This window comes from Condylostylus longicornis, unplaced genomic scaffold (assembly GCF_029603195.1).
Source record: "Condylostylus longicornis isolate FDR11 unplaced genomic scaffold, ASM2960319v2 ptg000055l, whole genome shotgun sequence".
NCBI lineage: Eukaryota > Metazoa > Arthropoda > Insecta > Diptera > Dolichopodidae > Condylostylus > Condylostylus longicornis.
In genome coordinates, this window is record NW_026578024.1 from 137,428 (window position 1) to 162,519 (window position 25,092).

General features: G+C 25.3%; 1 protein-coding gene across 37 annotated transcripts in view; it reads right to left on the bottom strand.

Moving 5' to 3' along the window:
* Nucleotides 1–25,092, bottom strand: part of LOC129611797 (calcium-activated potassium channel slowpoke) — a 123,670-nt gene that overhangs the window by 17,335 nt on the left and 81,243 nt on the right. For 10 of the 37 annotated variants that reach the window (XM_055525109.1, XM_055525114.1, XM_055525120.1 and 7 more), the window contains exons 13-17: nt 21,082–21,194; nt 16,751–16,909; nt 15,670–15,746; nt 7,038–7,118; nt 2,883–2,933 (exon numbers count right to left, since the gene is read on the bottom strand). In XM_055525109.1, coding sequence (XP_055381084.1) covers nt 2,883–2,933; nt 7,038–7,118; nt 15,670–15,746; nt 16,751–16,909; nt 21,082–21,194 — 481 coding nt within the window. Of the gene's footprint in view, nt 1–2,882; nt 2,934–7,037; nt 7,119–14,884; nt 14,921–15,669; nt 15,747–16,750; nt 16,910–21,081; nt 21,195–25,092 lie in introns of all 37 variants that reach the window. The other 27 variants (XM_055525142.1, XM_055525140.1, XM_055525141.1 and 24 more) reach the window with 9 other exon arrangements.

The following is a 25,092-nucleotide window of genomic DNA, read 5'->3' on the forward strand; positions in this document are numbered from 1 at the left end:
ATACATACATAGCACGTGTTTAAAATTTTTGATTATATCAAAATATGGTTACGGCTATTTTTAGAAAAATTGAGTTTTGACAGCATCATCAGTCTTTAAACGCAAATATAAAAAAATATCGTTGGATCACTGAAATAGTACATACATTTTTTGTATATATATGAATGTATATGTATACGCTTCTATATACATATCTCATAAAAGAAATTGGCTTATTTAATTTATTTTCAATTTAATTTTAAATTTTAAATTCCTATACAATTTAATTTTAAAAAGAATCACCATAATTTTTGATTTCATTACTATGTTTGCAGAAGGAAATGTTTTGGCTTGTAATGTGCAATTTTGATTAACATTGTTGTTTTAAGGATCTGACATTTCAAAATCAATAAAGTAAAACAAAATGACCGTTTGCTTTTTTGTTTTGTATTTAATGATCAAATCGATTTTGTTTTAAATAAATGAAGTAAGAGTCAGGCTATTTATTTACCTACCAACCTAAATGCGATTTATTGAGATTTACTGAGTGTTGCTTAAAAAGTAAAGTTGACGTTAGATCATAATGTTTGGAAAACGCTCTAAGCTTATACGGTTTTTGGCAGTTACAGTAAATTACAATATTTCTTCAATGTTCTAAATATAAACAATGATCTTATTCCAATCTATTACCTCGTTTATAAGGCAACTTGAGTACTTGACTTGAAATCATCTCGAAACTGGACCTGCGTTTTTATTATGTCAGCTTGAAAGACCGAAAATTATGTTTGGCTATTATATTTCAAGACATTATTAATAAGTAAGCAACATTTTTTGATTGACTTGAGTGAAGCCAAATAATATTTCAAGTTGACTAACATATAAACGCTGGTTTATATTTATCAAGCTGCCATATAAACGAGGTTTATATTATGTATAACTACAATTTTACCTACAAATCTTTCTTTTACTAACAAATTATACTTTTGGTTTTACTAAAAATGTCTTAATAATATTTTTTTTTTGAATTATAAAAAGTACAGCAATATTAAATTAAATAAAATAGAAAAGAAAAATACTGTATTTCAACATAAAATTAAAATGTTGTAAAGTCAAAGCATAAAATCACAATCATCAAAACTACCTCACACACAAGAAATTTTCTCACAACGAAACTTTTGTTTTACAATGTGTTTCTTTTTTCTTTAAGGAAAAATGTGTAAGTGCATGGATGGTTTATTTTGAAAGTGGTCTAAATCCATTTGCAATTCCAAAACCTTTTTTTTTTCAAAGGAATGATAATATCAACAGATGGAATTGGAACTTATGTTGTCGGATACGAAAATAAATATTCAATAAAGAATATAATCTAAAACCTAATTAACCGAATTTTTGTTTACTTTAAACCTAAACGAAGCAATATTTCATTTTTAATTAAAATGGATTTAAGTCACTTTTGATAAGCCTTCCAAAATTGAGCAAACCAATAAGCGAGTTTAAAATTTTTAAAAAAGTCTTTACTTTAATGAGTTTATACAAATATTGTTATCTATATATTAAAATTTTCCAGGACTTTTACTTGCTTTGTTAAATACTATTTATTTGAATAACAATAAAATGATATAACCGGACAAATTTTTTGAAAAAATGTGCGTACTAGTTTTAAACTGGCTGTTTGTTTCGTTAATTTGTGTGTTCGTCCGTCCATCTATCTGCCTATCCATCACATTGCAAAACTTTTGCACCGTATGTAAAAGGATGAAATTTTGTACACAAATGTATCTTCTCTAGAATAAAATTATTTCTTATCCCTCTTTTCTAATTATAACTCTTCAAAGTCTTCAAAAAATTTATAAATTTTTTAAATGCAGAAATATTACACTTCTACTGTCATGAAATACTAAACTTGAAAGTCACTGTTGAATTATTCTTCAAGGACCTTCAAATCATCATATCTTAATCTTAAATCTGTTTCCGCCGATTTTCGGAGTATCAGTTTTACTAAAAGATTTTTTGGACGATCAGTTTTACTAGAAGTAATAATTTTTTGTAACTGTCCAGAATCTCCTTAAATTTATGCAAAATTGTATGGTAAATAATAAAAGAGTTTTCACTGAATCGTTTTCATTACTTACTTAGCTCGTTAGTAAATTCCAGGCTTTGATTTTTAAAGAGAAATGTGTCAATTTATAGATGTGTCAATAATTATTTATATAGGGTTTAATCTATTACATTTTTTTCTTAATTTAGGAACGATATTTTTAATTTAGAATTAAAAACCTTAAGTATATTGTTTTAGAGGCAAAGTTTTTAATTTTGAAAGTTTGAAATTTATTTTTAGCAAGTTACGTATGTAGCGCTTAGTTTGGTTAATCAAAAGTTGGACACATTTTTCTTTAAGGAATGATTTTTTATTCTATGTATGTGGAAATGCGAAATGTGAAGAATCAAAAAATGTGTAAATGCTGTTTGTTGGTAATTAAGTTTTTGTGTGTAATAAGTACATACTTTTAGAGCATCACTGCTATAAAATATTAATTGCAGAGCATAATTGTGTATAAATATATTAATAAATTTAATATATTATTTATACATGTATACATAAATAGTTTTTAATTTTAATAAAAAAAAGTGTATGCATGTATTTGTGGAAGTATAAAATATTGTTTGAAACTTTTAAGTAAAAATTTTGTTTTAGTAGTTGTTATTGAACATTTTTTAGGTATTTGTAATGTTACAGTGTTTTTTAATAATGGTTATAATATGAACAAAATAAAAATAATTTTTTTTTATATTACTAGTTGCAATGTTGAACGATTTGCATTTTTTTAAAAACAAAAAGAAACCAATTAAGACAAAATAAAAATTTTAATAAATTTAAAATATTTATATATATATATACGTACTTGCACGTCCTACCAATTGAACGGCACGGACGCCTTTCCTGAAGGTTGCCACTGTGTTGTCACGATATAATAATTAAAAAACAAATTTAGGGTCGTAAAAGATATAAATTAAAATATAATGTGAAGGTAAAGGCAATTAGAAAAAAATAAGTAAAAGAAAAATTTCATTGCTATTTTATTATTATATGTACTACACATTATGTATATATAAATATGTAATAGGTATTATTAGTCTTTAGTGAAAAGAGCAAACAGGATAACTGGTAGTACATACTTCCAAATTTGCTTCTTTGTTATTTTAAAAACTAGTTTGTTTTTAGTATTTAACATTAACTTTGTCAATAAGAGTTTCACTTTTTTAACGTTTTTTTAACATATAACATATGATTAATTGACATTTTAACATATAACATATGATTAATTTGGAAGACAAGATTACCTTTTCATATTAATAAAAAAAATTAGTATATAAGCACAATTGATTTTACATCAATGAACATTTGAGTCCCAAAAAAGTTGTATAGCATAAGAATAAATGCTTATTAGTGACCACCTTAAAAATTGTTAATTATACTTTGCGTTATTAATAGTGAAATTGTATATTAATTATTATGTTAAACAATTATTTATTTTCCATAGAGTTAATTTATAATAAAAAGTTGTCCAAAATTGCTCCTATGTAATTCACTACAATGCTGGTCATAATTAAAAATAAAATACTGTAATTTTTGTTTGCCGGGGAAATTTTTTTTTTTAATAATTTAAAGCTACTAATATAGGATCTTTTTCGAATTGCAGTAAGCTTAAATGAAACTTAATTAACTTTTTTGCATGTTTGTTAAGTAAAAAGTTTTTAAAAATCGTAAGTCAAGCTATTTTTAAAAAGAACTTTTTTATTTTTGACAATGCTTAATTAAAGTTTTAATTATTAATCTAACCTGTAGGAACAATTTTAATTATTATTACAATTTTAATTATTAATTTTTTATGAATTATAAAAGTGAATTTTGTTAAAGAATTTATTTAAACTTAAAATTTGAAATACAATTATAAAAAATTGTTAATTATAACAATTATAAAAAAAAGTGATCTAGCTGGTCTTTAATGTCGTCATTCGAATATTTATTGATATTTATTATTTCGAATATTTATTATATTGATATTTCGAATAAGTTGTCGCAGTTGCACAAACTAAAATGCGATGTTGCTTAAAATTTCCAAAAAAACCTTATTTGGCGTGTTAGTTTCAAAACTAGTATTTTAGTTTTTCTCCATTTTTATTTAAGAATTCCAGCATTTCAGTTTTAAATAAATATACTGTAATGTAAGTAAATACATGTACTGCATAAAACTGCATGTAAAGAAACACAGTAAATAGTTAATAACATTGTCCTTAACACTGAATGTATACTTTTTCGCTGAAGCAATAATTATAATCAAAAGCGTTAACAATAACTAAGAATAAATATGTGAGTTGTTTAAACGCTGAATAGTTATGAGAGAACAAAATAAAGATGAAGTAAAACAAAGTAATTTCAACTTTGATTTAAAAATTAGATTATTGTTTATTTTACTTATTAATTTTTCAATATACTTTTTATTAAAATAAATATGACAAATCTATTTGATAAATAAATCGTATTAATTATGAACAAGGGAAATTTACTTGATTTCATAGTTATTGTAAAACGTTACTCAATGTTAAGTGCTGTAAAACAGAAACATTTCCAATATTTATTTTAGGCTTTAATTTTAGACTCTGTTAAAAGTAATTAGAATTATTTCAAAAGTATGTGTATAGAAAGTTTTATTTGTCATATTTATTTAACGCATATCAATTTTAGTTTCGTATCAATTTTACTCAATTTTAAATTATACTATTAAAGTCTTTAGCTGTATACGAGTATCTCATTAGTTAAAAATTTTTTAAACTATAAATATATGTATGTATATAATTTCTCTTACATATTTAAAAACTTTTTATTATATGCAACTTAATACCCTGGGCGTAAAATTGTCTTATTCATTTTTTTAACATTATTAAAATTCATGGCTATTGACTTAAAACAAATAGAGAAGTTCACAAAAATCAAAAATATTAAAATTCAAAAAATGCATATAAAAAAAAATTCAAAAAATAAAATTAGCTGAAATTAATTAACTTTCACAAGTTTTATTACTGACTTTAAACATAATTAATAGTTATTCCTTAATAAATATACATTTGATAATAATTCATAAAAAATGTGAATTCATACTAATATACATTTTTAAGTAAGCAGCAATTAGACGATTGCAATAAATATAGACTCATAGCAAAATATGTAAAAATATTATTTTTTATGAAGAATGATAGTAATGTTAAGCTTTTAAAACATTTATTAGCAAAATTTGAGCATGTTAAATTATATGCTTTACACTCCCTGAAAATAAACTACAATAGCGTTTTCTTTAGTATTTAATATTTTTCTTTAATAATGTATTGTATAATTATTAAATATTTTTATACTTGTAGTAAGCGTAAAAATATACATATTTATTATACTTATAATTTTTATTTTAAATTAGTAGCATATTTTGACTGGGTGCCTCATCTTGATGGAGTCATAGTTAGGGCCCCCCGGGCTCTATGGGCTTCGACGAGACTATATGGAAAAACGTGAGGTTTTAGACCTAAAATGGTCTACTGGACCTACACTACAATTGTTCGACCAATAGTAACTTATTCTTCTGTCATATGGTGGCAGAAGGCTTAGCAGGCGTCGGCGCGGGCTGTTCTCACTCGATTGCAGCTCCTCGCATGTCTTGGCATAACGCGTGCCATGAGAACGTGCTCAACGACCTCGATGCAGGCTCTCCTGGGCTTGGCCCCGCTTCATCTTCACCTAAAGGGGGAGGCAATGAAAGGGGCACTGCGGATAAGGTAATACAGGGAGCCAAAACCGGGTGATCTTAGGGGCCATCTAAGCATCACTGCGGAGGTCGGTGGCCTACATGACATGGGGATGACCTTGGAATTTGGTCTGAGTGAGAGAAACATAGTGAGGCCATACGTTGTGGATCTAGCTGAAAGGCGGATCTGGGATGGGGGAGGTGGACCACAACTTGACCCTGGGGCGTGGTCCTCTATGCGGAAGGGTCCAAAACCAATGAAAGGATGGGCGTGGATGTGTACGGTGAGGACGTAACCATATCAAGGGACCTCGGACGCTGCCCATTGATTCTCACAAAATAGCGGCGGCCGGAGCAGAGTTGAACACTGGGATAGCTGCCTGGGTCTGTCGCACTCTAAGAAATTTATGCGTCCCCTTGGATTGGGGGGACTGGGTCTGACCATGCTCAGTCGCCCAAATTTGAGGACATTAGTGGGGGTTCTCACTGGACACTGCCTCTCGAGGGTCCACCTGAAAAGGATGGGCAGGGTGGCGGATGAGGTCTGCCGTTTATGCCTGGAAGAGGACGAAACCATGGAGCACTTACTGTGTGAATGCGAGGCGGTTGCTCGCCTGCGACTGAGATGCTTCGGGGGGAGGCTTTGTGGCCCCGAGGAGGATCCCGCAGCTTGATATGGCTGCCATACTGCGGTTTCTCAGGGGCCTAGGAATAGAGCTAATATAGGGGGGATGGAAATCACAAAAGATCATATGGGTCGATGTTAGGGGGGCCTAAGGATCTCGGTCCCCGTGGAGAAAAAAAAAATGAAATTTTGACTCATATCCGTAACATATTTTTATGTAAAATTATGTGAAACCACATATGGCGGTCACATTACTTATTTTATATACATATATTATACCGTTTGAAATCAAATAAAATATTAAAAATTATACATATACATATGTATGTAGATAAAAAAACACAATATTTGAAAAACATCTCAACAAATTTGAAAAATCGGAATTAAGTAATTTTATTACAAATTTATCAAACGTATTATCTAAGCAAATTTGAAATTGTAAATTTGAAATATTATTTTGAATATAAAGTAAAATTTAATAAATCTATTTTAAAATTAATTTAATTTTAAGCAAAAGCTTAGCCACTTTAAATGATAATGTAGTTATATTTTTCAACAATTTAAAAAACTATTTAAAAAGTGAATGTTTACTAATTTGCAATTAAGTTTCTTGTTTTTTTTTTTTAAGAAATTCGTACCATCAATGATACTATTTTGTATGGTTGTTGCATTCATGCCTTGTTTAACCATTCCTGTTTCCATTAAAATCATTCCAACATCTGAAAGTCGCATTTAGTATTTTTATTTTTCAATATTTTTTTCTCTTATTCATACCTAAATAAAATCATTTATTTCATTAATTAATAGATATTTTAATAAAATTCCCAAAAATTATCTTAACTCTCATATATTATAAAAGTTTTGTATGATTCAAAAAAAAATTGCAATTCAAAAAATGGAATTGTCATTTGTGTCGTATCATCTAGCTTCATTAAAATCAACGAAGTATTACAGTTCTGAATATTTATAGTAAACACTAAAAAAGTTTGTAAAACAAATTTGTTATAATAATATCTAATATTTTTAAATTATGTTTTCATTTTATACTGCAAAAAATATTTCTACGTGTAAAACATAAATTTTATTAATGCATAAAATAGCTGAATTGTTTGACAAGTTGTTTTCAATTGTTCAAAAATTGTTTTTTTTTTTAAATTTTATAATTCAAATGTTTCAATTATGCATTCGAAAGGGAAACATATTAACAATATAGTTAAAAAATTTATTTTTATGGTAAAAGAAATATTTATGCACGTGTGCAGTATTTTGAAATTCTCTTTTGAAAATAGTTTAGGTATTTTTACATGCATGCATTTGGCGAAAATATCGACAAAAATTTAAGTTTTCTACAGCTGTATTTTCATACAACTTTGTGGAAATGCTGTAAAAAATGAAACTTCTACGAAATCGTATTTCATAAATGTAGTAAAGGATTCACAATTTCAAAAATTCTGTAGTTTGGTATAATTAAACGGTTTTTATTGAAATTTTTTAAATTTTTCAATTCAGTACTTTTCGAATTACATAATATTAAAATTAGGTAAGCGTAAAAAAATTTATTGCGTTCTACACTAACTTGTATTTTGAACTGTAATTCAATGCTCCTCAATTATATTTTCTTCTTACAAAGATCAATTTATTTAGTAAATTATTAGACCTTGGATAAAATGATGATTACCTTTTGGGAGTTGAATGTTGTCAAATATACATAAGTGCATCTTATCACTTACTAAATTTATGTTGTATATTTTTTTTTGAAAATATTGTATAAGTTGTACATATTTTTATAATTTTTCTAACTTTTCACAATAAAATTGTTGGTACAAAATGTAAATTGTTGAAATTATATATATGTATGTACATATATTTACGTATGAATTAAATAAATTGTATATATAAAATTTCAAAGAAATTAAAATTTTACAAATTGTGATGACCAATATTTACAATGAAATCGTTATTTGCTACTTTTGACAATTGTTTTAGAAATATTTATTTAAGCTGCTTTTGATTTAAAATATTCAGATACAAATTATTAAGAGACTTGATCTAAAATATTCAGATACAAATTATTAATAGTTCGGTATACTCTTATTGATTATAAAGGCAAAAATCAAAACATAATTTAGAATTAAAAAAATTACAATTATATAGTTTATAAAGTAACGCATTTTTAAAAGCGACTTTGTTGCATTTAACAATTAGGGGTAGTCAAGTATTGTTGATCGGACAAGCATTTTCGTGTCATCAACATACTGCTTTGCATAATATGAAAATAAGTAAGCACTTAAATCTTTAGATTACACACACTCGTAACACATTGCTAAAATCTTTTGTTAACCATTTCATTTTATAAGCAAAATTCAAAAACGTTTTTTTTTTATAAATACCCAGGGTATTTTATCTATCAGCTCTTTCTGTTATATTTTACGTATCCTATAATTACTCTAATTTATAACGAAACATTATTATTTAATAAATGATATAAGTTCAATACGGGTAAGAAGTAACATGAATAAAAGAGAAACCCGCCTCTATTTGCGGCCTTTTAAAAAAAACGCAAAGTTATTCTATTACTAGAACAAGTATTTTCGTCTGTTTCGTCATGTTAATTCTTGTTAAGGTTTAAAATGATATACCATTTATATATTATTTATTCTTTTTACATAATTAATGTTATTCTTAAGTTTGATATTGAATTCGAATTGAATGAAAATAATGAAGTATTGTGTTATATGAAGAAAAGATATAATTTGAAAGTAAAAAAAATTATAATAAATAGAAGAAATTCAAAAAAACCTACAATATTAGTTTTAGAAATTATTTTAAAGAATTGCTTAGAAATCTTACCGTATAAATATATGTTAAATTTTATGCAATTTATAATTTCTAAACAACTACATAATATATCATATTAAAATATTTAACGTTAAATATAATTTAATACATAAATGACTCTGCATTATTTTTAAGTGAAATGTGCATAAATCATGCACTTGTTGGCGCTATTTGATATGTTAATAGTATAATAATGTCAAACATTAATACTGTATGCATGCATACGTAAACGTAATTTAATTATACGTATATGCATAAATACATATACATACATATACTATATAAAATTTACTTAAAATTAAGTATGCGTAAGTTTTATACGTTCTATTAAAGGTATACAGCACTTGAAATACGTAGTATATAAAACTCTAGGCGTCTGACATTTTAAACTACAACGACCTATACATAGGGTATACCGGGTTGTTACGTATATTTTTTCTAGTGAACAACTTAATATTTTCATATAGAAAATAAAAGTATTTAAAATTGTAGATTCCGCTTTACTGCTGTATAAAAAGATTTCCATACAAATAAAAGTTTCATCTACAAACTATACTCTTTGGTGTAGTTTGGAGTGTTATATTCCTTTAAAATGAACGTAAGTAATATTCCATAATTTTAAAAATCCACACAAAATACACGTAACATTATTGTCAAGCATAAGTTTCAATAAAAACTGTCGAACCTTATTTAAATTTTAATAATTGAATAAATTTCAAAATTGTTTCAAATAATTGCTTTATTTTAAGTAAATTTTTTTGAAAAATTTTCACTAAAAATTAAATTCTTTTTATAAGAAATCTTAAGGTGCAATAATATTATTAGAGGGATAGTACTATGTTTGAAAAACAATTAATTGAAGATTTTTTTTGTTAAAACACGTAATGTACTATATACTTTAACACAAATTTGAAGTAAAGTTTTGTTACTAATTATATAGAATATATAGCAGGTATATAATATATATATATTGAAAAGGGCTATTTAATTTTAATGTTCATAATTCTGGAATTAAAAAAAAAACTTAAAAAAATTAATTTAATTGTTTTAAAAATCAGTTTTCAATTAATTTTCCAAAATTCAAAACAATAACGTCACATTTGTACATATTCGGTTTCATAATATAAACACATAATCGATACTATATAAACAGTTAAGTGTGTCAACTGAATGAAAACATTAAATTAAATAAGCCTCAATGTACATGATGACAAAATGAGTTTACAAATAACAGTTATATGGTATACGTATACGTATAATAAATTTATAATAAAAGGCTTCATACATTTTATTAACATGGCTGGATAATGCTTTTTAATGAAAGTAAATTTAATCTTAACGTGCCATTGTACGTGTATTGCTACCAAAATAATTTACACTTTTCTTTAAAGGAATTATAATTCACTTTTAATTAATTTAATTGTAATTATTTAATTTTAAAATTGAATTTACTTTGCAAAAAGCTATATTTGGCATATATACTTTTAAATTAATTTAAAAGTATTTTTTTTTCTTGATAAATTTGGAAATAACACTTTGCAATACTTAAATGATGAAAATGCATCCCGTCCAAACATATATACAGAATAAAAACGAAAATGCTTTTAGAAAACGTTCTTACCAATTGTAAACACAACAAAAAATTTGTTCAAAAATCTAGAATCTAGAGTCCAGCAGAAATAATCACGTTCCACATAAAAAACATCAACTTTTAAATGCGCGTTGCCGTAATTTATAAATTTTCTTTTTATAGAGTTTTTACGAAATTGCTTATTCTATTATAAATGATTTTCTGAAAGCTTTTTCATTTTTAATGGAACCCATGTGGAGAAGAAATTGTTGGTATAATTAGAAAATATTATTTTGTAATATCATTGTATAAAAAAATAACTAAGAAAACATTAATCAAAGTTGAAAAACTGTTATTTTTACGTTTTGTTATGATATATTTATTAAATATAAGAATATATAATATATGTATATAGATAGTAGGAGTTCTAATAATAAACCTTTGCAGACAAGTTCAGCTTAAATGTAAAATTAAAACGTTTTTTAATGTTGTAGTTAAAAATTAGTTCTTCTTATATAGTGTCAAATAAATTTTCAATTTATTTATTATATTGTTTATTTAGTAATTGTTATTGTAATTTAAACTACTATATAGAAAAAATATGGCTTGAAAAAAAATTATAGCGCACTTTTCTTAAAAATCAGTCCAAAGGCGATAAATAAGTAGAAAAAAATATTTATGTTATATTAAAAAACGAATAAAATTATATGTATGTATGTATATAATTAAAATTTTGAAATTTTGAAATAAAATTTAATAAAAAAAAATGTTTTTGTTAATCAACTTGGTATCGAAAAACGCATTTTTTGAGTAATATAAGAACAAACATTTTTAATAAGATCTACTTCATGGTTACTGCAAAGAATTTATGCTAGGAAGTAATTGAAATAAATTACCTGCAAGCGGCAGAATTTCTTCTTCATTTTTGTCTTAAGTTAAGTAAGCTTATAAATTTAAAAATAAATTAAAAGTACTTTTCAAATAAATATAAGTCAAAGATCTAGTGGTATTTCTTATGAAGTAAATGCTTGTGTATGGAGAACTACGAGTATTATCATCAACTTTTACTATATGTAATTTAACGATAAGGCTTTGAAACAATGTACATAATATGTATACAATTTACTATTATTTAAAAATATTTATTTGCATGAATAGTTTCGCTTACATCCAAAACAGTATAAAAAGTTTTAAAGCAGTTTTGACTACCGTAACTTAATTCAAAAGGATCTCTTTTTGTGTCTTGATCTATTAGAAATAAGATTCACAATATCTAAATAAAAAAATCTGATGTGATCAGCATATAACTTATCGCAAAGTTTATTTTCTGTTTTGGCGAAAACGTTTAACAAGATTATAATAATGTTCATTGGACACTTTTTTCATATTTTAGTACCTTTGTACTTTCATACTTTCATACCATCCGAATTACCTGAAAAATTTCCACATTAATTCCAGGAGCAAACTGATCATATGTACTACATTTCAAGAAATTCTATAAATTAGTTTCTTAGATATGATAAAGAATGTTAAATTTAGGTTTCCAAATCTGATATTCTTTAAAAATTGATGAGTTCATTTTTTTAATAGTATAAATTCAAATACTATACTTGAAGGAAATTGGTTGATTATTTTTCCTTATATAAGTAAAAATGTAATTTTGGCTTAAAGTATAAAAGTCCTGTTGCTCACACTTGATATTCTTGAAAAGCTAGGTTTTATCAGACAAAATTTACTTTTAAAATTACAATTTGATCTGTTGAATATTTTCTAAAAATGACCAATAATATAAAATCGGCCGGTAGTAAAGATCTAGCTCCCGAAACTTGACATAACACAAAAGTTGATCAAAAACTGATATAACCAAGGTAAACTCAGATATAATTTTTCGTGAAAACCGGTTCAGACAAAATTGAGTCAAGATAGAGATCTGCAACTAATTGCAAACAGACAAGCAAACAAATCGTCAGACTAGCAGACAGACCGGCAGACAGAGGTTTAATTAAATAAATCTAGAAATAGTTTAAGCACGCTTCGCTACTACGGAGAAGTGCATTTCTCTAGAAAATGAATAAGCACAACATGTCAAGATGTTTTTTGTTTTCACCAAAATCGAAAATGTTCGAAAAATGTTTGTTTGGTAAAAAAAAAATTTCTTTGATAAAGTGCATCTTTGATAATATGCTTTGATAAAGTGCATATGTAGCACACTATTAACAAAAGTATAATTAGAAATATATTAACAAAAATAAAAGTATTTTATTCCAAAGAAAAGGGAGTTTTTCTTCATACATCTAAAAAAAAAAATTTGTTGGGTATTTTTCTTGTTTTTGGAAAATTCTTTTAAGTAGATAATTTTGTACTGTAAAAGCGATTATGCTTATATCGCATACAAAAATGAATTTGAAAAAGGAAAATAATTTTTTCGGCTATGCTAGTTGTTTTTTTGGGTTAGTTTAAAAAAAAATTTATACTGTACTTTGGAAGTAAAGGCGATTATCGTATGGCACTTTTTTCTACACTTTGCCTAGAATGTATTATTTTTTTCAAAATTTCAAAAAATGCGTTTGGAAAAGGATTAATAAATAAGTAGACACAGAAACTGCGCAAAACTCTTTGATTTATTTCTTAATAACTTAAAGCATATTAAAATTTTGTTTAGGTAAGCAACAGTTTCTTAGTAACAATATACATATTTTAACAATAAAACAAAACTTGAAGAAATAAGTAAAATAAACGTAAAAAATTAAACATAGTACAATTATCTGCCCGATTTATTATTAGTTGACAAAAAAAATATACATCTTAGTGAATTAATAAATATTACGAAAAATGTGCGGTTATATCCAATGAAAACTTTTTTTATTATAAAAATTAATTTAAAAAGGGAACAAAAGATGCAAAAACTCATAAAATTATAAATTAAGAATCAATTTCATAGATATATTAACATTAAATGTATGTATAAGTGATTATAAGGAAAATAAAGTACGCTAAAAATTTCATATAAAATTGTAATTTAAATAAAGTTATTAGAACGTAAGTAATCGGTTTTGAAAAGTATAAACTAAAATGAAATGCTATATTAAAATACTTTTACCACTTTTAACTTCTTCCATTTCAAAAAAGAAAAATGACATATATTTGTACGCAATTGCGAAAGAGACTCCATACAACTCAACTCCCATCATATTCAACATCCGATCAGGTTGTTTGTAATATACTACGATTAGAGTGGATGATGGGAGAGAAATCTAGAAATACCTCATAGTTTTAAAACAAAAGAATAAAAAAACTTTAATTTCAATTTGTGTTACTTTTTTATCAATTTATGCAATTACTTTGAAACGGTTTGAAAATGACATACATATACATAAATAAAGTAAAATATTTACAATTTAGTGCTGATTCAATGCTAATTAAGTGCATGGTGTTTGTCGCTGATTTAATTAATTTTTTTCAATTGGCAATCTGTAAAGCCTTTAAAACCTGACAAACAATATGCAAAGAAAATGTATGTACATACTCGTATATTAAAAACTTTAAGAAAAGTTTTATTAAAAAACTTCGCATAGTCCACGATAATTTGAAAGAAACCGATTAAAATTTTTGTTTTATTGATTTTAAAATTCTAAATTTAATACGATATAATCAAAATGACTAAACGTCAAGGCTTGAAAAGGTTAATAGTTTTTGAATTCGGTCTGTTTAGATTAAAAGTATTTTAAATTCAACTTTTGTTAGTAGATATTTTCATGATAAAATTTGACAGTTAGTTATGTAATGTATAATTATTATGTTAGGTGGAGTAGTATAATTGATCTACAAAATTATTGAGCTTGTTTATTGAAATGGAAAAGGTTAACATTCCCTTTTTAAATAAAGACAAAATTAATGTAATTATAATATAAATGAAAAATTATTAGAATAAAAATGTTCATATAACATATCGCATGAGAAATTAGGAGTTGACAAAATAAAGAAAATTAAAAAACAAATACAGTGTAAAAGAACGAAAAAAATAAAACATTTGTTTTTAAGTTATTTTAATATATTTTTTTGGGGTTTGAATTTTACCTAAATCACCAAATTTGTTCCTCGGTTGTGCAGTCACTGTGCATAATTTTTAAAATTGTTATTTTTCGTTCATAATATTAAATATGAAATACATAAATTTTTGGCATTTTTTTCATTTAACATTTATATATAAATATTTTATATTGTTTTTTGTTTTAATTTGGAAGAGACGATCGAAGAAATTTAATTCGATTCAAATTATATGTTTTGGTATAAAGTAAAAAGAACAAATATTTAGTACATCGTAAGAAAATATATATGAAAAAAACATTATTAGTAAATAAAATATAATATAATATTTATAATTTAATTTAAAACTTATATATAAAATATCATTAAATCTTAAAACTAATATTATATTTTAAAAGTATTTTATAGTGTTATTTTTCTTTTGCTTTTTTTTAATTTTTTAAGAACTTAATCAAAACTTAACTTAAATAAATAAGAGGATGTTATGTATCTATTTAAGTTTCGATAACGGTATAGTAGTTTCGTTAGAATTGTTTGCTAATGATATGATAACATGTTGTAATTAACTTACTTTTTACTGTTTTTTGTTAATAATTTTATTTAATTATTTATGAATTTCTCATTAATTTAAATATTTTGTTTAGTTATTGTCTACATAATATTTATGTAACATAAAAATAACCTCGAATTTTATTATTCGTTTGCAAGTTTGCAAGGTACGTGGTATAAAAATCAATTATTTTATTTAAAATTTGTATTATACGTGATTTGTTATATAGTAGAATTTCTTAAAAATTAAACATAATTATACTTACAATTTTTACATTTGCATTTTTTAATTAAAGTTTCGTCTTTTATATCTTCATGGCAAGCTTTACAATAAAACCAGGCTCTAAAAGTATAAATGAAATTTTCATTTTTTTTGTTATTAATTTGCAATTGACTTAATTTAATAATTTTACCAGATAAAGTAAAAAAGGTTTTTCGTTATTATCGTTTTAACATTTATTTAACGCATTTATTAAAAGTAATAAATGCGTTAAATAAATGATACAAGGATTTAAAATATTCTAAATTAAATGAGGTTCTAATTCAAAGACAACAGAAGAAGAATGAATCTACTATAATTCAGATTTCACTAGGGAGAGAAAATCAGCCTGATTGTATTTAAGCCTGATTGTGCTTTTTTTTAAGGCAGAAAATTTTCTCGCCATAAAAGACAATATATGTAGATCTCTATGCAATTTTTTTATTATAATATATTAGATGAAAATGCATTTTCCCGGAAAGAAAATGTGTTTTATTTGCATTTTTTAAAAGTTTTACTATAGTACTATTCTATTAAATTTTTGTTTTTTTTTGTCAATCATCGTATTTTTGCAGATTTAAATATTAATTTTATTAATTTTAAGTAGATATTAAATATTTTTAAAAATAATAAAGTCAGATTCATGACTTATTCATGACTAAGGTCGTGTGTCCAATTATGGTCAGACATATACCTGAACTTTTTATAAAATGGCTGGGCAGGTTTGGGTAACTGCCATACGACTATGAAAGCTAATTTTTAATATTTCAAAAACTCAAACAGTGCAGGCCATGATTCAGTCGGTTCAGATTAACTAAAATATTTTTATATTTGTTTTATATTAAAATTAAACTACATATTTGTATATATAAATTTCTTTTTAAGTATTTTTCTGTGTAAATACCTTAAAGCATTAAAGGACGGTGAAAATTAATTTTTCTTATAAAGTTTATAAATTTTTTACGAGGAAAATGAGAATTGGTATTTTTACACAGTGTTTGATATTAATACAAACCAGGGCAGTGTTTAATTTAGTAATAATTTAAATTTGTTATATATTTTTATATATTATTAAGAGCTAATATTACCTCTTGACCTCATCCGCACTTTGCGCGATGAAGAATCCTTGAGTATTTGCTTGAATCTTGGCACCTCGTGGATTTATTGATATTTTACTGTCAGCACCTTCTTCAGTGGCTTTAATTTCAATCGCCAGTAGTAGCAATTTTAACTTTGTAAAACAAAGTCTTTTCCATAAGAAATTTGTATTTTTTTAAACGTTTTTTTTTGTTAAATAGGGGGAAAAAGTCATAAAAAAAATTAATAAATTTAAAACAGGTGTCAGAGTAGATGAATATTAAAATAACAAAGTAATAATTTTATGCTCCAATTTAAATTGTAAAAAACGTACTTAAATTGTAATAAGTGTTAATATATGTGTATATACATAAATTAAAAAGGATTAAAACATTAACTTTATTTACATAAATATTATAACTGATTACATACGCTCTACTGTTAAATTATCAATACCTTAAACAAGATGTGAACATTGTTTTATATTTGCAGTATTTTCACATCTTCATTTTGTAAAACTTTGCAAATATCAAACAACATTCACTTTCTGTATCAACTTTGATTTGCACAATACATGTGTCATAAGTATGTATGTACAAATGCCATGCAAAACTAAATGTTCAAAATGATTAATTCGAAGAATTCATAAGAAATACAATATTTATCAAAATTAAAATTAAATAAATATAAAAAGTACGAAATCCAGTTAACATGCAGTTAAATTAAAATTTAATTAGTCAAATGAAATAAAAAGCATGTATATAAACCAAGAGTAACTAACTTCAAAGAAACTCAAAATTAAAATAAAAAATTGAATATGTTCAAAATAATAATTTCGCAACCACAAATACTTTTTTTTAGTTTAAGCATGTAGAATAATAATCCATAACTTGTTAAATGTATGCCTGAAGGTGATGGGATATTCAAAAGTAATGAGGTGCTGAATATAGAATTCCAAATATCGAAATTGGTCTTATACAGAAAATAATTTTTGAACCGTACGTGCCATCACCTCCTATCATCTCCTCACCCATACTTTTTGAAAATAAATAAATAGTAAAAAGTAAACAAATTACGTAAAAAGAAGAAAATTTAAACCAAAAACTGTATAGATGACAGAATGTTTTTTCCATTATGGTGTAATATATTCAATGATATATTTAACTAAGACATACCATGTTGTATTTATATTGTTGATATGTGAAGGTTTAATTTCGAACCTCAATTTATTCACTGTATTCTTCTACTCTATCAAGGCTAGAAATTTTCCATTTTTAACAAGGTTAGTTGAGCATATTTGTAAGTGAATTTGTTTTTTACATCTACATATCTTTCAAGTACTGAAAACGCAAAGCAAATTGTGGTAAAAAAAAGTTCTTTAAAGTTTCCAAAACTTTAACAGTCGAAATAAAATTTTTTAATATATTTTTATCCCAAAACTAAAAATTGTTGCAATTGAAACTTTAAGTCGGCACATAAATCTCATAAGAATAAAAGTTTTACATAAAATGTTAATGATCGATTATAGTGGCTACTGTGACGGAAAGATGGTCTGGCTCATTAAGAAAAAAAAAAGAAAAATCTAGATCTCCTGTTCCAGGCAAATCACCATACCATTATTGTCAGTGTTGATATTAAGTTATAAATATCATAGTTTCTGCGATTTCAGTACATAAATACGATGCTCCCATATTTATTAATGTATGTATAAATTTTCGATTTATATATTCTGTTTTTAATAATATCAAAAATTTTTGTCGAATTAGTTTCAAATGAGATAACAAAAAAGTATGAATTTGAAGCGTTTGTAGATTTTGATAGATACACTGAATAAATGAATGTTGTAATAAAGGTATATAAACAGCTCTTTTAGTAAAAGTCCTTTTGTGTTTTTTCAAAATAAAATGTAGCTGAACAAAATATCTTTTGATGGACACAAGTTTAACGGTATTTAAATAAAAACGTCAAATAAGAAACTACTTATTAGTAATGTGCTTTAAACATTTCTCAATTCCTCAAAAAAATATTTTGAATTTGACTAAAAAATATATTTCGAAATTATTGTAGTTCTTTCAATTTTTTTTTTATTCTAACTAGATAATTATTTTCATAAATGGTTCAAAAATATAACTAATTTGAATACATTTTATTTCTAAAGCTGTTTTGAATTATATTCAAAGTAAAAGTAAAGGGGAGCGAAATACATTTATTTAAGAATTAGCTATAAAGTGTGGTTGTCGTGATTTCGGATACAGTTTGCGTCATAAAAAATTTCTAATTTATAAGTAAGTGTACTAACAAATATTTACCAACCGCGTTACATAAATACTATTTTCATAAAAGAGTCGGTCTGGGTGTACACTCGTGTATCTCACGTTCGGCTGATTTTGATGAAATTTGTTATGTGAGTTTACTGCGGCTATGTAACGGATTTATAAACTTATGGAATATATCAAGCTTTGGGAACCGCATCTTTTTAAGGGCCAAATTCACATTTTTTATCATATTTAAGGAATTATTCAACATATTAACTTTATTAAAGGTTTTATAAAAGTTCGTTTAATAAGAGAAATCAGCAATACGGGCTGAATTTATATTTTTGCTCAAATAAATTGAAATAATCAGCTAATTTTTTTAAAACTTAATATTTAATAATCAATGCTCAAATAAATTGAAATAATCAGCTAATTTTTTTAAAACTTAATATCTAAATTCAGCGTGTTAAAAAAATTAAATCGGAATGTTTTTTGGTATATCAGGGCTCAGAAACCGAAATATGAGCCTATTGGGCATTTTTTTCGTATCTGCGAAACTAATTGGGAGAATATCCTGAAATTTAATATTTCAGTTCTATTTTCAGGGAATTCGGATGGAAAAAATTGAAATTCTACGAAGAGCCGATATTGGATTTTTCTTGGTATGTTAACTGAAAGCTTACTACCGTCCTTAAAGTAGGAAAAATTGTTTAACAGAAAACACATTGTGATCGGTTATGTATGCTGATCACATCAGATTTTTTTATAGTACTACGTATATAAAATCGCATTTTATGATTTTGTTAATAATTCATTTTGTAGACCCATCTCAAAACTATTTTAACAACAAATTTTCACTGTAGAAAGTGACTGTAATAATAAGATGACTGTAGAAAGGTCCTAATACTCGCAGAGGCTTCGAAATTTTTTACATAGCCGAAGTAAACCCACATATAAAATTTCATCAAAAATATTTTTCAATATCTGTGGTAATAGTAACTATTAAACATAAAGATTATAACATAATATTGAAAACTGTAGTGGTTTTCTTCCTGTGACACTTAAAATCTTTGTGATTGTAAATTGCAATCATTGATTATTATTTCGACTAAAACTGCTACAATTTTTATTTTTTGCAATTCAGGAAATTGTACATGCTTATTAAATATGTAAGTTGTGAATGTTATAAATCACGAGTTTTTTTAGTATTAACTATTAAAAAACGTCATAAAATATTTTCAAAACGTAACATATAAAATATTTTTTTCGCAGAAAACTTTTTGTTCTTCGCAGAAATTTTCAAGTGTTATATTTTCTGACTCACTGGAGGAAATAAATCAAAATAATTAAAACTACTTACATAAGCAAAATTAGTACAAATATACATACACATGTCTCGAATATAGTCAACTTAAAAAGGCACATTGTCTACTTTTTTATCAACAGATATAGAATAAAAATATTTTTAGTTAATATTAAAAAAAATCATTTAAATTAAAAATTTTCATTCTATGTTTAAAACAAAAAATGTAAAGTTTTCGTAACAATAATTGTCATAACCAATAATGCATTTTCTAACAACAAATTCTATATAAAATGAGAAAATATACATAAATGACATCTGATGTGATGATAAATTGTTATTATTTTTCTTTAATTAAACAGTGTAACATTTGTTTGATTGGCTGTTAAAATAAGTTAAAAAAATTTAAAAAATTTTAAAGTGAACAATTTATGATATGGGTAAAAACTGTTGATCTGTTGCATATGTATGTATATGAAAAAGAGAAGTGATTCTTGACGACATTAAAAAGCAAAATGCATTTTTAGTTTCTCTAATTTATCATAAGTAACAGGATAAAAAGGAATTTTATTTAAAAGCATTCTTATCTCCTATTGAAAAATAGTTATTTTCTAAGAATCACCTCTACTTAAAAATTCGAATAAAAAACAAAAACAAAATGTATATGTATAAGAACGTTATTGTTATTACAAAAAATGAATTTTATGCTATTTAAAAAAATTCTAGCTTTTTTTAGGAGGTACAATATTTTCATTCTATGTTAAATTTGGAGTTAAATCCTTACTCGCTTGCTTGTGGGAAAGTATGACCGGTGAAAGAAGGTGAAAGGGTTTCTGTGTACATCTCACACCCTGTACCTTGCAGGTAATCATTCTGCCAAGCCTGGGTATCTGGAGACTGTAACAAATTATTGTTTTTTTTCTTGTTTTTTTATTGTGAATTTTATTTAATTTTAAATGTATTTACATTAAATTAAAGTTTATATAAATAATTTTTACTATTATTTTTATGTTATAATTTCAAGGCCAATTTATCAAAAATTAATCGTATCGCATTAAAACAATAATTTATTGTTTTTGAATTGCAAATTTACATCCATTTTTAATATTGTTGAGGAACTGTACACTTTGGCATTTGTTTGCTGGATGTACACACACACATACGTAATATATGGAGAAACAATATTGGAAAACAAAAAATTAATATTGGGAAAGCGGTTAAGTTTTAATTTGTCAGTAGTTTAATAAATGTATACATTATTTAACAAACATATATAAAATATTGACGAATTTTAAAGTAAATCTAATATTTCGCTGGTTTGTACTTTCAATTCAAATACTGTTGAACAAAAATTTACTCCCTAGTTGTCAGGAAACTGAGTGAATGTTATAAGTTTGCATAACGAACGTAATTATTCAAGAGAGAAAAATACTTTTTCCAAAAATATATAGAAAATTTAGTCACCATTCTCAAGAGCGATTCAATTGAAAAAATGAACAATCTTACTGCGTCTAGTTAAAAAAATAATGAGACTAATTAAAAAAATGAGAATTTTGACTTGAAAGTAACTACAAAAGTTAATTGAAAAATTGGGATACAGAATAGAATAATTTGTTCAAATCTCAATTTTTTCAAAATTGGAAATATAATTAATACGTAGTTCAGGAACTTCAGCTTATCATTGCAAACATGAGCACAACCTATGGTGTGTCTTTTTTAAGAAATAATAATTGTCAATGACATTTTGATTTATCAATAACTATGTTTTTTTGAATAATTAACGCTGGTAAAAAGTAACCGTAGTTAGTGTTAACCTTTTGAGTGCACACTTGTTCCACTTTTGTCCAGCAATATTTTAAAAATGAGATAAAACATATTTAAAGCAACCGTATTAAAAAACGAGAAAAATAGAGTTGACCGTGTCAACTCTGTGATACCCGTACGAATTTGTTGCCATAGCTGAATGGGACAGACTATGACTTAAAGTTGCCATATTACCATATTAATTTATGCGAAATTTCAGTACTGTGTTTTCAATATTTTCTATGTGAAACGAGTCAAGAAATTTAAATGATTTTTATCACACATAACAGCCCTAATAATACCCTTGTTTTCACGAGATTTCTATATTATAGTTTCAATAACTTCTGAGATAATGCCAAATAACTTTTGAAATTGTATGGCCGCAACCAGAAAGAGTCAAGAAATTTCAACGAGTTTTACCAAACATATCGGCCCTACTTATACTTTTACTTGTGCGAAATTTCAATATCGCAACTTTTACAGTATCTGAGAGCCTTTAATTTTAAAGTTGTATGGCACCTACTAGAAGCAGCCAAGCAATTTCAATAACTTTTATGAGACACATTGGCCCTACTAATGTATTCGTTCTTTATCACAGCTTTTATAGTTTCTGAGATATAGACAAATAAATTTTGAAGTTGTATGGCAGCTACCCAAACCAGTACCTCGATCATGTCTAATTTAAATAGGGTTCTGGAACTTACTACAATTAATCATTTGTGAAAATTTGGTGAACTTAGCTCAATTAGTTTTTGAGTTATTAATGGGACGCTGATCAAAAACTAACACTTGAGTACACAACAAACGGTAAGGCAAATTTAGTATACCCTTCGAACATACGTTCGTACGGGTATAAAAATCGTTTGTAAATTATTTAATTAGTTTACTTTCAACTCTCAATATGAGCGAAGGGAAACAATTTGAGAATATAAGAAACTGTGTTTTTATTTTTTGTTCCAAAAATGACCATGTGTGCCATTAATGTCTTTATAATTTACAAGTCCCAATGCTAAGAGTGAAACTTGAAAGCACGACCTTATTTTATATGGGTTTTTTTAAATCGAAATGGCTATTTTTTGAGAAGAAATAACAAAATAAATTAATATTTATTATAAATGAGGTAACATTCCGAAAATATATTTAAAAAATCAATTAAATATAATAATATTTTCATTCACAATTATTTTAAAATTCTTGAAATACATGCAAAAAAACGGAACAACTACAAGTACAACCTTCGACTTCAACATTTTTTTTGGTATTGAAAGCATTTCATTATTTTTAAGTGAACAGCTTTTTTTTTCTCATAGGGTAAGTTAACTCAAGATATGAGTTTTTATACCCTGAACCTTCGTGAGGGGTATAAAAATCACTGAACTCCCACAAGTTGTTTCTTTTTTTTTGCAGAAGACGGCTGCTATTGTAATCAGATCAAGTCGGACAACGGGGTTAGCCATACAATTCAAAGAGACTTTTTTAAATATTTCAAAACCTAAGGGGTAAGGGGTAAGGGTGTTTCCAATTCCAAAATGGCTGCACTGGCTCGGGTAGTTGCCATACAACTCCAAAATTTAATTTTAAATTTTCGGAAAAATAATAAAACTAAATTCATGAAACTTGACATACCCCTGAAGTTTTGGCGAATTGCCATACAACAATGAGAGCTAATTTTAGATACTGAAACATTTTCAGTTGTTTTTCTAAACGTTTCGAAACAAAAATTAAAAAAAAAAATAAAAACTAAAAAGGAGAAATTCTTTCAAATAAAGTATGAATTTTTAAAATTAGTTTGAGTACATTTAAATTTTAAACGCGTTTATTATTTTCAAAAATATTTTATTATTAAAAACTTGATAAGTTTTTTGATGTGAAATCAATTTATTATATTGTAATTGTTTTGAATAGTTTTAATTGTTTTATATTTATTTGGTCTACATAATTTTATAAAAACCTGTTTTAATTAATGTTATAATTTATATGAAATGTATGAAGAGGAAGTTATTCTTTTGATAAAATATTATCTTACATATCAATGAAACATTACAACATCGAGAAGCTTTCTTATGTTTGTTTTAAAGGAAATATTTTGTTTACAATTAAATTTAGGTGCAATAAAAACTTTTCGATTGTACTTAGGTTTAGACACAACAAATATTTAAAAAAAAATAGGGGATGCCATTACGTAAGAATGTTTATAAAAATTTTTACCGTAGATGATTTCATTTGTCTTACAAAGAATTATTTATTATTAAAAAAAATTCAAAACGAAATTTTAATTAGACTTAATTGTGTCAAAATGCAGATCTAACGCCTACTTTGAATTTTAATTGCTTAAACAAGATTTTAAGCTAAATCCTCTGAAGTCATTATAAATTTTTGTTTTTATATTGAAAATTTTTTATAATTTTAAAATAGTTCTTATCCATTCTAATTTTCTAATAATTTTGAATATAGTCGAAAAATTAATTCCGCATAGAGAAATAAAATCAAATACGTATGTTATTCTTATTTTATGACATCAGAATTTCATGATCTCAATGCATTATATTTTTAAATTTTGGCAAAGAGTTGATTAAATTAGTAATTTAAATATAATAAGACGATTAAAATTAAAAGGAACCCAAATCGTAAAAATATAAACTAACTTATGTATTGTATATAAAAAAAACACTAACGTTTGTAAATTATAACAATAAAACAAATCAAATTAATATAAGCATAAATAAAATAAATTATAAATATTAAGGATAAAATCATTGACACTAAAAAATGTTAGACTCTTATTACGGCTATCAGAAAAATTCATACGAAAAATGAGAAGCAATTGGAATATGATAATTTATTAGTGAAACTATTTATAGTAACAATCTTAGAAACTCCATCATAGTATTTTTCCAATTTTTCTGGTTAAATTGCACCAGAATTTTTGTTCTGATAAATTTATCACAAAAAGCTTTAGTGCTTAAAAAAGCTTTACTACTTTCGCATCATT